The following is a 17,199-nucleotide window of genomic DNA, read 5'->3' as shown; positions in this document are numbered from 1 at the left end:
ATTATATAGTGGCTTTTTTCACTCAGCTGTCTACTCTTCTGGTCTCTGAGTCCTCCTCAGTGACACTGGTCATTATGGCTACAAAGCACAGCTGTGGTTGAGCTGGAGGAGGAATAAACCCCCTCGCCTCCCAGCCTGGGGATTGTGATTGACAGTGTGGGGTTTATTTTCGAGAAAGCTATGTGACATGTTGCATCATGGGTTCTTAAATTGTACCAAGCAACGCAAGGTCGAGGGCACCAAAGACATGTTTAACACACTAACATGCATGTAACAGTAAACAACATACTCTGAATGCATGACAAAGTGGGTTTGTATACAAACTGTAGTTTATGCAGTAAAATTAACAGATTTTATTATAATGTATGAGCCAAATAGCTTCACATGCCTTGCTTGTAAACATTGGTTCATGTGATTCCTGAAGACAGTGGCATCCATAGTGTTAACTAGACTGCTACCATAATTATTTAATATAATTTTTGAGACAGTTCTTCATAAATTAATATCTCACATTTTATGCTAGTTAGATTTCATATTCAATCTGAAAAATATCTTTTCATTTGCTTTGAAAATTTATAGTAATTCTAAATACAGAAGTGGAGTGCCTTTTATTGTATTACAAGATTTGGATTTTTTAAATGAAGCTCACTGTTGAAATGAATTGCAATGTAGCTCTTGACCTTTAAAAGGTGACTTTAAGGTCTTTTACACTACAGATTTATCATCTAGTTTGGTTGTTACACCAAAATGTTAGCCGTCTTTTGTTTGCTAAGCATAAGCCTCTGGGGATGAAAAATTAAGCCATCACACATATGTACTAACATGAAAGGTTCCACAAATGGTCTTTAGTGGCCTCAAATGGCCACAAGAGACTAATTGGCATCCCTTTAGGCAGTTATTACACTTGGTTGTAGACACGAACAGCTGCAGACCCATGCACGGGTATTGTGCCCAGTTATAGTTCTCTGACATCCGTTTGAAGTCTGCCTGAAGGGCTCATGTGTAGGTGTGGAGTAAAGTAAAGTCTCTCAAGGCAAGTCTGCAATAGGGACGCCATTTTACAGAAATTCTAAATTCAAAATATAATTATTAAAAGGTCATATTAAATCACTGACATAGCAGTGGAAGACTATTTGTTAATGTATATCTAAAGATATTTTGTTGAAAGACTGAAGGGGTTTCTTAATACTCTTCTATAATTTCCATGAGGTATAGCATATATAACATTATGCTAGCTTAAGCATTTTAAAAATGTTAGCTGTTATAAACATATTGGCCTTTGGAACATGCTGATTGTATAACAGTAATGTCAGCTTTGTCAAAAGAAAAAAAGTAAGATGATTTTTAGGATAACATAAGAAGGATAATACTGAAAATATAATAATATTAAAAATGTTGTTGGAAGTTAAATCAAACCTCATTTACCTTGAATACTTTGATCCTTTCAGGGTGCTGGTTATTTAGCCGGCTTATTAAACTGAAAGGTTTTCTTCCTTTGTCCAAAAAGCACAGTACCATCATATTATGGTATCAAGTTTTTAATTGGAGCGCCTTTTTTTTGCAAGATGCTAAAAATTCTAGCGACACTATCAGATAGAGACCCTCACTTCCACGCTGATCACTGCATATAGTGCTTTTTTTTTTTTTTCAGGTAATTAACAGCTATAAAGTTTTTGACACAAACAAACAAATAGACAGCTGATCTGTGTGCAACCTATAAAATTGCTGAATCTGATTCAGTAAAAGGACTAGATGTTACAGTCCCTGATAATGCATTGCTTTAAATGGAGAGAATCTTGAAGGATGGCTGTTATGAGGAAAGACAGCCCAGAAACTTACCAGCAGCACACATTGTTGTATGTCTCAACTTTTGGTCTTTTGCCCAAGCTAATCTGCCATCTTTTTTTCCCCTTGATTAGGTTTAGGGATTAGAGATCTGATCTAGATTATCATATTGAAATTTGGACACATCGTCAGTAGTGGACCTTGGATTCATTGGGTGCTTCGACAATTATCACTAGACACCCTCATCCAAGGAGGCCCTGCCAGGGTTGATCAGGCCCCGGAGTGTGTCACTGGTTTATATTAAATTGTTATTTCTCTTCTTCTTTCTTCTGTTTAGTTTTGTACAGTTTATTTTCTCCTATCTATTCACTGCAACTGAGAAATAATACTTAGGCTCTATAAATGCTAAAGAGGTAACTTCCTCAAAGGGATAGAAAAGGTGATAGAGAGAAGTAAAACAAAAGGACAAGATAGGAGAGAGCAGAGGGGAGAGCCGGAAGGGGGGCGCCCAATCTGGCGTCCCACACCTCCCCGCCGGATCAGGAGGTACGCTCTACCTTCCCACTCCCTCCCAGAAAAGGGAACAAGAGCAGAGGGGAGAAGAGCGGAATATATATATATATATATTTTTTTCTCTCGCGGTTAGCTTACTGCCTTAGCTGCCCAAATGATGTCAGCCCTTTTTAGCCAGTGACTGGTCCTCTCAGCAGTGTTAGCTAATTCTCTTATAGCCTGCCGTTGCGCCTGTCCTCTGATCCCAATCTCTCTTACCAATTTTGCTGTTGTACTGGCAACAAAGCCCCTGCACCCCACTTCCACCGGGCGCACCTTGATCCTCCAGCCTCTGTCCATCCTCCTCAGCTGCCAAGTTGTCATACCATAGCTTCTTACGCTCAAATGCTTCCTCAATTGCTTCCTCCCATGGTACCGTCAGCTCAATGATGTATGCAAGTTTTTGGGCGCTAGACCAAAGGACGAGGTCTGGTCGCAGAGTAGTTGTTACAATCCCTGTGGGAAAAATTTGCCTCTGATCCAAGTCCACTTGCATCTGCCAATCCCTGGCAACCTTCAGCAGGCCCAGGTCCGGGGTTGAGGGGCTTGCCCTTGACTTGTCTCCCTCCCGGACAAATGTTGATGAAAGCCGACGATCCTCTTGGTTCCTGAAAGGTTGAGCGTTGATGACGAAACTTAGTCTATTAGACTCCATTCCCCAGATTTCCTCTTTTCCACACTCTCCCAATTCATCCAGTGGCCCTGCTTGGCCAGGGCTACGGCTCTCGCATGTCTGGCTGTTTCCTCCTGTCGACGCACCTCCTTCACCACCATTTTTCAATGTTCAGTTGCCACTGAGGTGTTACTGCTCCAAGACCAAATCCTCCTCTGCCCTGTTGGACGTGACCTACCATGTCACGATGCCAGAGAGCAATTGGTTCTCCACCGATACAGAATTGCTCGGCTGTCAGCTTTCCTTTTATGATGCAGATGCTGTGAGATTTACTTGGCTTAAACTCCATTCCTGCCCATTCTATGTTTTCCTGGAGCTTCTGTAGCAATGGCCTAGTACATGGTTTTGTTGTTGTAATGATGGTCATGTCATCCATGTAGGCTCCAATGGGAGGAAGACAAAGGCCACTCTTGAGTCTTTCACCTCCCACTACCCACCGAGATTCCCGCATGATCAACTCCATTGCCATGATAAATCCCAGAGGGGAAATCGTGCAGCCTACCATAACTCCAATTCCCAGGTGCTGCCAGACTGTGGTGGTGTTCTCAGCTGTCACACAAAACTGTAAATCCTGAAAGTAGGTCTTGACCAGTCCTGTGATATGGTTTGGTACGCTGAAATAGTTGAAAGCCGTCCACAAGATCTTGTGCGGAACTGACCCAAAGGCGTTGGCAAGTTCTAAAAAGACCACATGAAGGTCTCTTTGTTCTTTCTTGGCAGTTTGAATCTGGTGCCAGATGATGCTGGCATATTCCAGATATCCCGAGAAGCCCCGGATGCCAGCCTTCTGCACTGATGTGTCAATATAGTTGTTTCTTTGTAGGAAAGTAGATAATCTTTGGGCCAAGACACTGAAGATCTTTCCCTCTAAGTTCTGCAGGCTGATCTGCAAAACTGGCTGATGGATGAGGAGTTCTTCTCCTTAGGGATCAGAATACCTCGTGCTTTTCGCCAAGCCTTTGGAATCACTCCTTTCTGCCACACTACCTTCATCAGCTTCCACAGGTATTTGAGAACTTGTGGGGTGTTTTTATTTAGCCTATATGAGATGCCATTAGGTCCTGGGGCTGATGCTGCTCTTGCCTGCTTCACTACCTTCTCCACTTCACTCCATGTAGGCGGTCTTATGTCCATTTGGTGTTCAGGTGCCTGGATAGGCGGCATATCACTTGGAATGGTAACTGGCTCATGCCTCCGATCCTCAGAGTAAGTTTTCCTCAGATGATCTTCCAGGTCTTTTATGGGCATTTTGAGGCACCCGCTCTTCTCTTCGACAAAAAGGCCCTTAACAAAGTTGTATGGGTTGCTGTAGAAAAGGGTCCTTGTCCGTTCTTTCTTCTTACGTTGTCATCTGAGTGTTCTGCTCTTCGCAGCTTAGTAAGTTGTTGCCTTATTTCCTCCTGCAGGGCAGTGAGTTCCTCCCATTCTGTCTCATAGGCCCTCCTCCACTGTTTCCTCAGTTGTCTTCTCTCTTTCACTAATCTGTCAATTTCCCGCTGTCTCCTGGACTTTACCTGGTTTAAAGGGCCTTTCTGCTGTCTCTGAGTCTTGTTCTTTACCCCAAATCGCTCGGCCCCATAGCTGTAGATGATGGTTCCCAGGTTCTCCAACTTCCTTTAAACTGGACCCATTTGTTCATCTAGTATAAGAGCCAGTTCCGAGTCAATGGTTTCCCACTTTCTTTTCTCACTGGATCTGGGCCACAGAATCTGATCTTTCCTACCTTCCATCTTCCTTTCCCTTGCTGGCAGTGCTTGGCTAGACTCAGTGTTCAAAGATTCTGTTGGCTGCTTCTGGATGAGCTCTGGGCTGGAACATGGTGTTGATTGTGGCTGGCTTACATCTGTACACAAATGTGTTGCTAGCTGTTGGTGGCTAAACTCTAAGCTAGGGGCTGATATTAAATGGCCGGGCCCTGTGCTAGAATCTAATATTGGATGTGGCTGGTGTTGTGGAAGTTTTCCACTTAAATAAAGCCTGCAGACGAGCGGTGAGCGGTAGCTAACATTCTTTAATCAAAGCACACAAAGAACAGACAACCAAGCTTGATGGAGCCCCTGCATGACCGCGGGGCAGGGTCAGCAGAGTCTCTCTGAGCCTAGCATGGCTCTCAGTTAAATACCTTCTCCAGGAACAAAAGGCAGTACACAGCTGTTTCACACCTTAAGGTTCACACTCCCTTGCTACTTCCCAGAGTCCTCGAAGAGACAAAAGACTGGTCCTCTGGAGTTCCTGTTTCCCCCAACATCCTTACTACACCCCCTACCATTTGTCTTAAGTATGAGTGTCAGACATGTTAAAATCCAGTGGCACCAAGGCATTACAATAACGTGATTAATACATAAGTGAAAGAAATTCCTATACAATCCCACCCTTTGATTCTTAAATCAAGAATCACATTAAAACCAGAATTTCTTTCCTGACATTGTGTATATCACATCAACATTATTGTACACTTAAAGGAGTTTCACACTGTGTATCCTCACTGTTCTGTTCTCTCACCACCCTTTGTTCATCTTTAATCTTCCCCACAATCTTAAGCTCTCACATGCAAATGGCAACAACAATGATACAGAGGAAAGGTCTTCTCCAGAGTGTCAAAGTACTTAGCATGGCAAAGTGAAACAGCATTAGGTGGTCATTCTCAGTCACAGTCATGGCTCCTGGTGTCTGTGCCATTTACAGAGTCATAATTCCAACGCTGATCTTCCTTGCGCTGTCACTTTTGGAGCTTGGCACGCTCTCTTCATTCCTCGATTTCTGTTCCAACGCGGCTGTAGATTTAAGGCAGAGCACGTCGTACACCTTAGTTGTCTTCCTCAGCGTCAACGGCGAAACTCTTTCATTTTATTTTAAGATTTTGCTGTTCAAAATCTCCTCGTGACAATCCTTTGGAAGCCCAGTGGTGCAGCCCACTGTCGTTTGTCAGTTGTCCTGCAGATGGTCCCTGCTTCTCACTGGTCTTGTTGAAGTGTTCTCTCCTGGTCATGGTCTGCATCTGCGCCTCAATCCTTTCATATCCCTCATGTCACGGTTCCTGCAATTTAAAAATGAAAACTTTCCCGGAAAACCCTCTTTTGCCCTATGTTAGCTTATCACAATTGGACATGCACAATGAAGTTGTGCACTGTCTCTTAAAAATTCCCAGGGCTTCTCCCCTGGAGTAGCTTCACTCCAGGCCCTGTTGTAAGAAAAAACATTAGCCAGTGGTGTGTCCTGCTGTAAATCATGTGATTAGATCATATGATTAACCCTTTGCTGTGGAAAAAGTGATATAGATGTTAGCGCAGCGCATCTGTATGCACACTTTCTCACAGTGACCTCTGCACTGTAAACAATACAAGGTCATGAATAACACACCGCTGGTAAATTCACAAAGACACAGAAAGTGGCATTTAAAAGGTTAAGTCAGCACGGCCCAAAAGCCCATGCAACCCAGGATGTTGCTGTCACCTTTCTGCTCCTGTAAAAAGAAACATACATACATCCACCCTTTTGTCACTCTGGGTGGAGGTGCAATCTTACATAGTCAGTCCCCATTTTTTATTTGCTGACAGTAGAACCTCTCGTGACGCAATAAGTTTCTACTGCCAGCAATGTCTAAAAAGAATTTAGACTGGATTACCTCGCTGAATCCGTTTGGCAAGGACTTGTTTTCTGATTGTCCCAAATAAGTCGCTTTCTCCCGAGCCCATTTTAATTTTGGAGAAGCTCACTTGCGATTGATCAACATGTTGTGTAGCGCTTTCGATTCCGATCTTGCAGGCCTGCTTGAGAAAGAGAAAATTGCCAAACAAAAAATCTCAGTGCACTGTTAAAAATAAAAATGTGAAGGCCTCTTTTTAGAAGTTGTCTAAGCGTACTCTCTTAGAATGATAGATCAAAACACAACTAATTGGCAGGTTTAAAGTGGTACCAAAAGAAAATGCATCAGTAAATCTCCAAAACTTTCATCCACCAGTCACACACCTCACACAACAGCAATATTCTATTAGATAATGAGTTTTTGTTTTTCCCCATGTACCCAGATGTGTGTCATGATAAGACCTCCCCCACACATCAGAAACAAGAAACTCAATAATCTATTAGTCCCCACTCATCCGACACTCCTGCAGCATTCTGTTCACCCCTGCAATGATTCAATCATCCTTCCCCAAAAATAATACTAGTTCACTAGTCTATGTATCACTTCTTAACCTACTAAGTGAACCGGACAAGATGATGGTAACAGAAATGCATGCTTAAAATGCTATTTGGTCTTCATGAGCTTCATTGCATGTGTGTTTGTGTTAGTAGGATTAATGCATTTTTCTGTTTGTGTAATTTTTGTGTACCTCTCCTCTTTGCGGTGCTCCAGACACTTTTCAATTCTCCACGCAAGGCAGTCGTTTTTTCTTTCCAGTTTCCTAAACCCAAATTTCATTTCCCACACTAAAACCGCCTTCCTCCATGTTGTCCCCTTCTCCTTCCACTGTGGTCTCATCTCATCTCTCCCCCTTGCAGCAGTCCAGTGAGAGTCAGTTGTCTTTCAGCTTTGTCCTGTGTTTTCCACTGTCTCATTTTGCCATTTTTGCGCCAAAAGTGGCAAATGTCCAACTCAAGCAGTCTTTTCAAAGGTCTATTCACACACAGTGAAGTTGCAGCTCGTTGGAAATGCACATCCATCCATCCATCCAGTCATGATGATGCCATTTTTCTCCTTGCTGCCGCTGTCTTGCACAGCTGCTGCTGCTGGACCTTTTCTCAGGATACTGCTGTGAGCTCTTGATATCCATCTCGTTGTTCTGGAACTGCATTTCTTGTCTTCAGGGAGAGATTCTTGGAGCTTGTGTTCTCAGGGTGACAAACACATGGAAGTTAAGCTGTAAAATAATTCAGCCAAAACTTGGCTTGAGTGTTTCTAATGGTGTTAACCTATAATTTTCTTCCGACTGCTGCACGTGGAAAATTGATCCGGGTCTGCTCTTCACCTGCAAGTGACACACTGAGACATTTTGATCATTGTTCTCACTGCTTAAAACCACACGTCTCCCCTCTCTGGTTCTAAACTCTCCTTTCTTAAAAACCCAGAGACATTTTAGTTGTTCTACGTTGAAAAAAAAAAACACCAAACCCTCTTCCTATTTTTTTTTTGTTTATTTTTATCAACAATTCTGCTTAAAAAGAAAATTTTCGTGTGTCCACCCTAGGGGAGCTGGCGGCCTGCAGTACCACCCTCTCCCACTCGTTGGAAACAACTTTTACACACATTTCTACAATTCTTTCTCTTTTTTTTTTTCCCTTGTTTTTGTTCCCCATTTTCAACATTTTGAACCCCATTTTTCACTGTTTTTACACACACACATCAACTTTTCCCACACAACCATTCTCTGCAATCTTACACACCACACATTTACTCAATTCTTACCATACAGTCACGTATTGAGTTTTGTCTCTGGCCGCCTGGTGGAAGGCCTGCCGCTTTACTGGATCCAGCTTCTCATTACTACACGAGGCGTCCCCCATGAGGTTCCTTGCCTTCTACGGACCAAGGAACGAACACCGCCACTCTGCGCACTGTAGTACGCAGAAATGGACTCCGACAGTGTACCCGAACCGCTGTCCCTGTGACGTACTTGGACCGAACACAGGTCTGGGCCGGCTTCTCCCCAACAACGTGCGCGAGCCACTGTCCTTGTGATGGACCGTACCCAACACAAGCCTGGGGCCTCAAACCGCCAGGATTTTTCCTCCGGAGACTCGAACTCCGGAGTCAGCCAGCGTTCTCCCCTCGGCCAGACAAAAAACTCTCCATGACGGTATACAAGTTAGCTACAACTCACCCATCTGCAGGAGTCCCCTCAAAGTCGATAGTCTCTGTGGTGGCTAAAACACACGGCTCCGTGACTCCTCCATTTCCTTTGCTTCAACAGCTGGTAGGACAAAGGTACCTTTTCCCTCAGGGGTGATCAGCCCGTCCACGGAACCATTGTTCAGCGACCACACGGACCATCCCATCCTCGTCGCCATTTTGTTGTGGAAGTTTTCCACTTAAATAAAGCCTGCAGACGAGCGGTGAGCGGTAGCTAACATTCTTTAATCAAAGCACACAAAGAACAGACAACCAAGCTTGATGGAGCCCCTGCATGACCGCGGGGCAGGGTCAGCAGAGTCTCTCTGAGCCTAGCATGGCTCTCAGTTAAATACCTTCTCCAGGAACAAAAGGCAGTACACAGCTGTTTCACACCTTAAGGTTCACACTAGGGCTGGGCTATATCATACCGGTCACGGTAATACCGGTATAATGTTGGACAACGATAAGAAAATGAAATATCGCGATAGAATATGGGTAAAACGTGCATGCGCAGTGCCTTTGTTTACATACGCACATGGCGGCGACGCAGAATGAGAAGAGAGAAAGCGGATCGTTAAATGAAACTGATGAACCAGAATTGGTTTGTAAAAATGCTGCAACTTCAGTGGTGTGGAACTGGTTTGGCTTTCATCTTTTAGATACACAACAAAGCACTATTTTTGGTAGCGCATGCTAGCGGGCTGTCGTTATTACTTTTTTTGAAAATACGGCACAAAAATCAATCCTTTGATTTTTCTGAAAATCGACAGTGCCCCTTATAATCCCGTGTGTCTTATGTATGAATTCTGGTTGTCTTTACTGACCTCAAAATGATTTTATGTGGTACACGGCGCTCGAAAATCTGTCAAATGTTTTAGTACGACTTTGCTAAGCTACAAACCCGCACCGCTGGATGGATTGCCGGAGCATTACGGCTGTCGTAGGCAGGCGCCTCGCGGAGTGATACGTACTGTGCTTCAAAATAATATTACCGTATTGTGTGTGTATAACCTCTTTTTAAGTTTTGTGGATATTATACATGGTTATGCTGAGGATATGTCGGCCAATTTCCACTGGAAATGCCTTTTGGTTAAACTGTCAGCAAGGATTTTGCATTTGCACTGTTAAATTTTTATATAACTTTAATGCACATACAAAAACAGCTGCTTGTTTAAGTGAAAATACATTGATGGGTTTTGGGTTTTTTTTTTTTTTTTTTTTTTTTTGCACCAATAAAGTTGAGGAGTTGTAAAGTATTTTGTCTAGTGTCAATTATATCGTCAGTTATATCGTTATCGCAAATTTTGAAATGTATATCATGATAAATATTTTTGGTCATATCGCCCTGCTCTAGTTCACACTCCCTTGCTACTTCCCAGAGTCCTCGAAGAGACAAAAGACTGGTCCTCTGGAGTTCCTGTTTCCCCCAACATCCTTACTACAGCCCCCTACCATTTGTCTTAAGTATGAGTGTCAGACATGTTAAAATCCAGTGGCACCAAGGCATTACAATAACGTGATTAATACATAAGTGAAAGAAATTCCTATACACTGGCTAAGCTCTAGTCTGGGAACTGCTACTGGCTGGATTTGACTGAGTTCCAATCAGGAGACTATGGGGGGGGGGGGGTCTGTATGACAATGAACTTCGAACGGGGTGCTGATACCCTGAGGACTGTGGGGATTCTCCTGCCTCTGGACTTCAATTTGACTTACTTCTTAAAAAGTATGTGTCAATGTGAGACCCCTAGGGGTATCTTTTCCTTTGAGATTTCTGTAGTAATATTGGGTGTACCCAAGTACGCTAAAAAGCACTGGGTCCTGCTGGTATGAGGTGCTAACCCACACCAGCCCCATTAGGGTCTATTCCCTCCTGTCAGCAGTCTTTCCAGTCTGTCATCTGGTCTTTCCCTGATTGTCAGCTGCTCTTTCGCAGCGGTCACTGGATCACCCCAGAGTTCTGATTCAGTAAAAGGACTAGATGTTACAGTATGGGACAAGAACAATATGGGAGAATTGGATATGGCTACTCTCTAGTGTCCATACCTGTAACAAATGATATCCGCAGACAAGATAATACTGATGAGAAAAATAATGCTTGGAGGATCATTGTCTTTGCTCCTGGCTGATCAGATATTTGCAACACCTTAGTTTCGTTGATATTCTTTACCATGGCAACCAAAGTGCCTCACCCACGGTTCCCAGTTGGGGGTTTTCTGCACCTGGCAAAAAACAGTTAGCTGTCCAATTTCTCCAGGAGGTATTGGGTACATATATTTAGCCTGCTTTTTGCTATCCAAAATCAGCCTTCCATTTAATATCACAATAAATTATAGATGCAACTTGTCTAGGCCGGCTAGCATTAGCTAATCTCCTTAGCTGTACCTTTTCCTCCAAATAGTCACATCTGAATAAAACAAATAAATATAAAAACAGGATGTCAACAGCTAAATGCCAAACTTCCGTCTTGGATCTGTGGCACCCACTTAGTTATATTTCTTGGCACTTTTTGATCACGACTGACAAGGAGAAACCCGTTCCAGTTTAGTCACTGTTGGTCACTTTTACTGAACCTTCATGCTGTGCTGTTTGGAAAGAACAGCAGTTACTAGAGAGACACAGATTAATTTCTTGCTGTGCTTCTCCCTACGCTGAATCATTACTGCTCCCCATCAAGGCACTGCCAGAGAGCAGTGTGCCTCATTATCATATAAATTCACCAACAACTGAGAAACACGCAAGCTCCCAAACTTATAAGTGCTCACACAAGCTCAGTCACAGATGGCATCATTCATTGTAGGTGGAAACGTGTGTCGATATCTGAATGTCATTAAAGACGCATTCATACAAGTAGGCCAATAACGGACGAGGGAGAGCAGAAGGGTATGTGCTTTCCATCAAAATGAAAGAAACTAAGTGTGAATAGCAGAGATGACTGAGATGCTGTGGCACACAAGGCCGTGATATCATTCAGGTGTCGTGTATCTTTCCAGCATATGTCTAGCATCACCTTTTGTTTCCACTCACTCCTGCATGGCAGCTGTGCCTCTCTGTGATTGGCTGAAGGGGTTGAAAGGCTCCTCCAATTGGGAATTGTATTGCGTCAAAGTGTTTGTCCTTAAGGCATGAGAGCAGATGATTTGTATTTGTTGAAATGTTTTCTTGTTATGCGTGACTTACATAAGATACTGAAGGTCACATATTTGTGAAGTTGCAGAAAAATAATTATATTACAAATATAATAAGGAATTAGATTAACTTAAGAGTTTTGGTTGCTATAGTCTGCATCCTTTGCTCAACCTTATTTGTATAAAAAAAACCTGAAAGAAAATATATTATCCTAGCTACAAGGATTGGTTTATCTCAGACCTAATACTGGGTATCTCTGGTTTGTATCAGCCTGACAGTCAGAGCTAGGATTAGCTCACTCTTTGAGTCTATATGCATGTCTGGCTAAAAAAAGCTGTTCCTTCCTGATCACGATACCTTTTTATAGTTAATGTTAGTTTTGTCAAAAGTGAAACTGATTGAAAGTGTTTGAAACTGTTTCAATATTTGCGTAGCGTCAAACCACTGACAGAAGCTGCTCTTTCTTACTTTCACCTCTCACTCAGCGAGTTGACACATACAACAGCACTCAGGAACCTGTGCCACATTGTGATGTTGAAGTCTTTTTATATCTATTGTTAAATTTAAATCAGCTATTTAATAGCCTTAAATGTAATATTTATGTAATGTTTTATGTAATATGTAAAATGTAATATTTTCCTGTTATGACGGGACAACCCCATCTTCTGTTGATTTTCTCCCTTGCAAATAAGCTGAAGTTATTGAAATTGTCGGAGGTGCCCCCTTCACAAATGCAGTGTCTCAGAGGTGTAATGGTTAAAGTAAATTGATCTGCCTAGTTTGATTTGCCGAATAGATTCACAGTGACACTGGGGGTTTGATTTGAGAATCAATTGACAAATTGCTGTTTTTTTTCCCCCTTATTGTTGTGGTTGTTGCCTCAGTACAATGTGTGTGACCTGGTATTTTCCAGTGTTAGACACACCCAGTCTTTTTCCAGCAAAGCATCTCTCAAGTCTGTTGTTTTTGTCTATTTAGGTGTGAATTTGTCTTGTTACACCTGTGCACTTGTGAGAGCATTTCACATTTTTTGAGGTGCGGTTTGGTTTAAAGTTAGTGTAAAGATTGGGCCGCCTTCACATTGAAGGTTCAGGTTATGCCTATACTGGTAAATGATTAATGCTCTGGGCGATCAATGGGGCAGTTGTGTCCTCACCAGTATAGCACATGTGTGATAATGTGTGCTGCTGTGCTATAATCCTGATTTTATGGGTGCTATTATTTGATAAAGAAATGTTAATGATATGTGGCTTGGTTTTTATGTGTCCTGACAGCTTTATGTCCTCACTGTTGCAAAATCCTTATCTCTAGTTGTGTCCATGCTAGTGATATCAAGCTAATTATGTTCACTAAGGTCATGTTCTCTTTTTATTAAAATGACTCCAGCCAGCCTCTTGATGTTGCTGTGAAACATAACCTTAATTGCATGGACTACAACAATTAATATATTGTATAATACAGACTAATTAGTTTGAGGAAAATGGCACATAGATAATAAAACAGCAAGTGATACCGTCCTGCATTATACAGTGGACAGGGTTGTTAAAGACTTGGTCTTTAAATTTAACCTGTTTGACTATGTTATTTCATTGAGGGAAAATGAGATGTGTTATCTGTCTACTGCTCATTAAGTGCCCTTAATTGCACTTTTGTGCAGATCATTGGCAAAGTTAATTCTCTTGACTGCCATGTTAAGTGGTCTGGAAATGAGCTATTAGCTGTGTGTAAAACCAAAAAGCTTGTTGTACTTATGAGCTTAAATGCAAAGCTGCAGCATTATTGACCATGGGGTATATATACAAATCCAAAAACAACTTGTTCACCCACCTCACAGGTGATTTTCTGACATTGTTATTTCTGCTTTAAAACCCTGCAAGGTGTCCCTTGATCATCTATCAAAGCATAAAAGCTTTTAGGGTCCAGTTTTCTAAAAAAATCATAAAAGATGGGGAAAATAAAACACAAAAAATGCATAACTAATGTGAAAATACACATTTTTCGTATGCAAACCATGAGTCCTTCTCTTTTAGCTTCTTATCTCTTCTTTTTTTGTCAGGGTCTAGATGAGGAGGCGATTGTTGACCATGGAAAGACGAGCTTCGCCACTCTCTCAAACTATGAGAAAGACGATTTTGAAAGTAAGTTTAAAACTGCCAGACCACAAGTATTTTTCTTGCAACTTGGATTAAGCCAGCACTCATCAGGTGGAAACACTTTCAAGATTCAAGTAAAAGCCTCTTTCTTCAAGTGGATCCATAACTATAACTTCCTTTCAGTATTATCTCAGTTTTAAGGCACCGCTGGAGCCCTCTGCTTTCTGTCCACCTAAGCTGTCCATTTTTTTTCCCTTCTCTTCATGCTCTTTCATCTCCTGCGCCTTTTTTCTGTTGTCTTTGCTCTCGGTGTTTGTCTCCATCTGTTAGACTTGTGCTTGTGTCCCCTACGCTCAATCCTCTTCTCTTAATTTTAATCCTCCTCCCATTCAGATCAAAGAATGATGACTCATCTACAAAGAAAAGGGTATTGGTAGCAAATGCAGGGTGAAAATGGGGTGCTGTCTTTTTGCAATATGGCTCCTTTGTCGCAGTAACAATAATGAGGAGAAGATAAAACTGGGGGTGGGGTGTCACGTTTATGGTTTTCCTCCATATTCTCTCAAAAGAATAAGAAAGAAATTAATTGCCTTTTTTCTTGAATGTGTGTGTCCCTGGAAATATGATACTGCTTTCACAGTGTAAACCTTTTTCAACATAGTTTACTGTTTTTTAATATTAGTGTTTAATTCCACTTATATCCCTATATAAGCTCGGCAACTTGCAGATGTGAAGCAGGAGCCTGATAGGAGCGTAGAGCTTTAAAAGCCAACAATAAAATCTTAAAATCACTTGGCTGATGCAAGAGAATCACTCCTTTTGCTATGTTTTTAACGCTTGGCAGCTAAATTTTTAATTAACTCTAGCCTGTACATTTTATAGTAACTGATGGTTGGTGTAAAGTGCATTATTGTAGTGAAGTCTGAAATGAGAGCATGGATGACCTTTTCAAGTCAGAACTTGAATGGTAAATGTGCCGTGAGATCTGCTCCACAATCTAATGAATTTTTTTCTATAAGTTACAAATTTAAGCTACCGACATGCAGGAAATGACTATAGCATTTCCACTCTGCACAGTTGCAGTGTCAGGATTGTCCACGAAAAAATGCACGAAATAATGTTGCTGCACATGTGGTTTGTGAGCTGTATGCTGTCGTTATACCCGAGGAGTTATACCTGGAATCTGTCAGGTTTGCTAGATATAGAATCTTTACTTCTTTATCCGAAGAGAAAAAAAGTGCAAATTTTATGTAGATCCATTATAACAAGATGTATAGCAGTTGTGGTCATTTAAACTTGAGCTAGGATTTAAAAATCAAATCCTCATATATTGAACAATATTTTCTTTCCTTTCAGATACACAAAATATAAACAGATTTCTATAATATTTGTTATGTGTAGTTATTTATTCACTCATTTAGGTGTGTTGGGAACAGGTAAGTTGCACCGTGTCCTCTGGCAGACAAATGATTATGTTAACATGCATAAGGAGGTTGAATGGCGTTTCTCCCCTCCTTTTATTTCCTATACAAGCAGACAATAATTAATTAATAAAATTTCAATGAATCTCCTTTTTCACATCCAATTATTGGTGCTGGTAAAGTGTTTGCAGATTAGAAGCTGTGTCACAGTGTAATACAGTGTGTCAATAGATATTGCATCTTTACTTGTCCTAGGCCACAGAGCAGTGTACGTGGGTGTCCATGTTCCTCTTGGGAGGGAGAGTAAGCGGAGGCATCGCCACAGAGGACACAAGCAAAGAAAGAAGAAGAATAGAGATTCCGAGGAGGGGAAGGAAGATGGCAGGGATTCTCCTACTTATGGTTGGCGACTATTTTGAACTTATAATTGCAATTTCATCCATATCACACGCCATTTTTTTTTAACTTTTCTTTCTCTAGTCTGCTCTGTTTTCTTATATCCCATCCCACAGTATTGTAGCTTGCAGCTAGTGTGTACCTTTGAACCTTAAAATATATCTGTTACCACACACTAATGGGCTTCCTTCACATATTAAATAGAATCTCCTATAATCTAGAATAGGTAGAATCTGGTAATATAATGAATGCAAGAAAAACTCCACATAAAATCTTTAAGTAAAGCATCCACAAAAAGCTTAAGTGCTCTAAAAGGCATTAAAGGCCGCTGTGAACGGCCTCTGACAGACTGAAGGCTCTGGCATTTTAAGCGACGTGCGTACGCATTTGTGATTGAAGTTGCTGCGTCATTCCAGCTGTAAGACTCGTAAGCAACCAAGCAGTACTTTGAACTCGATGAAAGACTGAATTGAGCCTTGTAACAGTGCAACTAACAAAAGATACTTTTATTTTTAAAGCACGGTTTTATCATTTATAGTGTCAATATTCTGAGGTAGACTTTTTGGGATGCGTTTTATAAAAACAGTTTATCACAGTGATACAGAGATGACAAACTAAAACACTTCATTGTGTTCAGGAAGTTTAAAAAAAATGTTTCAGTATTTGCTTTTGCTCCAGAAAATAAATGTTTTTCAGTTGGAACTGAAGTGTTAATATTGAGTGCGTAATAGACACCAAATCACCACACAATGTACCCTTGTGTTAACAGAAAGTAACTCTCCCGTTTTCACTCCAACTATTTAATTTCTTCCTCCCTGTGGAGTTTAGTCTTCTAATCTACTTTATCTATTTCCTTCTTCTCTGTGGTTTCAGATATCCTAATACTGTATCTCTCAATTCAATCAGACATGAAAAGGAAGATGCTAAAGCGTCCGAGTTTTATTATTCTCTTTAGCACACTTCTTGGTAGCGACCATGCAGATGTATTCTTCCTCAAAGAAAAGCAATTACATAGATGGTTGTCGTGACCAGCTACACATAGACGCAATCCATCCGCCTTTATAATTGTAGATTTAATCTCTGCTTTCCCAGAGCATTTTCCCATATCATCCTTTAGAGTTGAAATAAACATTTCAGAATAAGACATCTTCCCTGTGCAATTTTCTTGTGAAGTAAGAAAAGTTGTTTACATTGGGCCACTAACCAAAATGCGTTTATACTTTATTTTGGAAACTTCTGTCTTCCCTGCATTTCCTGACAGTTTGTTCAGTTTCTTAAATTTTATTGTTATTGTTATAATTATTGCAAAAATGAACC

The 17,199-nt window shown here is 41.3% G+C and overlaps 1 protein-coding gene across 7 annotated transcripts in view; it reads left to right on the top strand.

Annotated features, from left to right (window-relative positions):
• LOC146363083 (sodium bicarbonate cotransporter 3-like) overlaps positions 1-17,199 on the top strand; it is a 55,720-nt gene that overhangs the window by 14,015 nt on the left and 24,506 nt on the right. For all 7 annotated transcript variants that reach the window (XM_084919606.1, XM_084919605.1, XM_084919603.1 and 4 more), the window contains exons 2-3: positions 14,029-14,110; positions 15,742-15,888. In XM_084919606.1, coding sequence (XP_084775732.1) covers positions 14,029-14,110; positions 15,742-15,888 — 229 coding nt within the window. The remainder of the gene's footprint in view (positions 1-14,028; positions 14,111-15,741; positions 15,889-17,199) is intronic.

This window comes from Perissodus microlepis, chromosome 22 (genome assembly GCF_051167445.1).
Source record: "Perissodus microlepis isolate ML-2025 ecotype Zambia chromosome 22, ASM5116744v1, whole genome shotgun sequence".
NCBI lineage: Eukaryota > Metazoa > Chordata > Actinopteri > Cichliformes > Cichlidae > Perissodus > Perissodus microlepis.
Note: the sequence above shows the minus strand (reverse complement) of the source record. Positions and strands in the feature narration are given on the sequence as shown.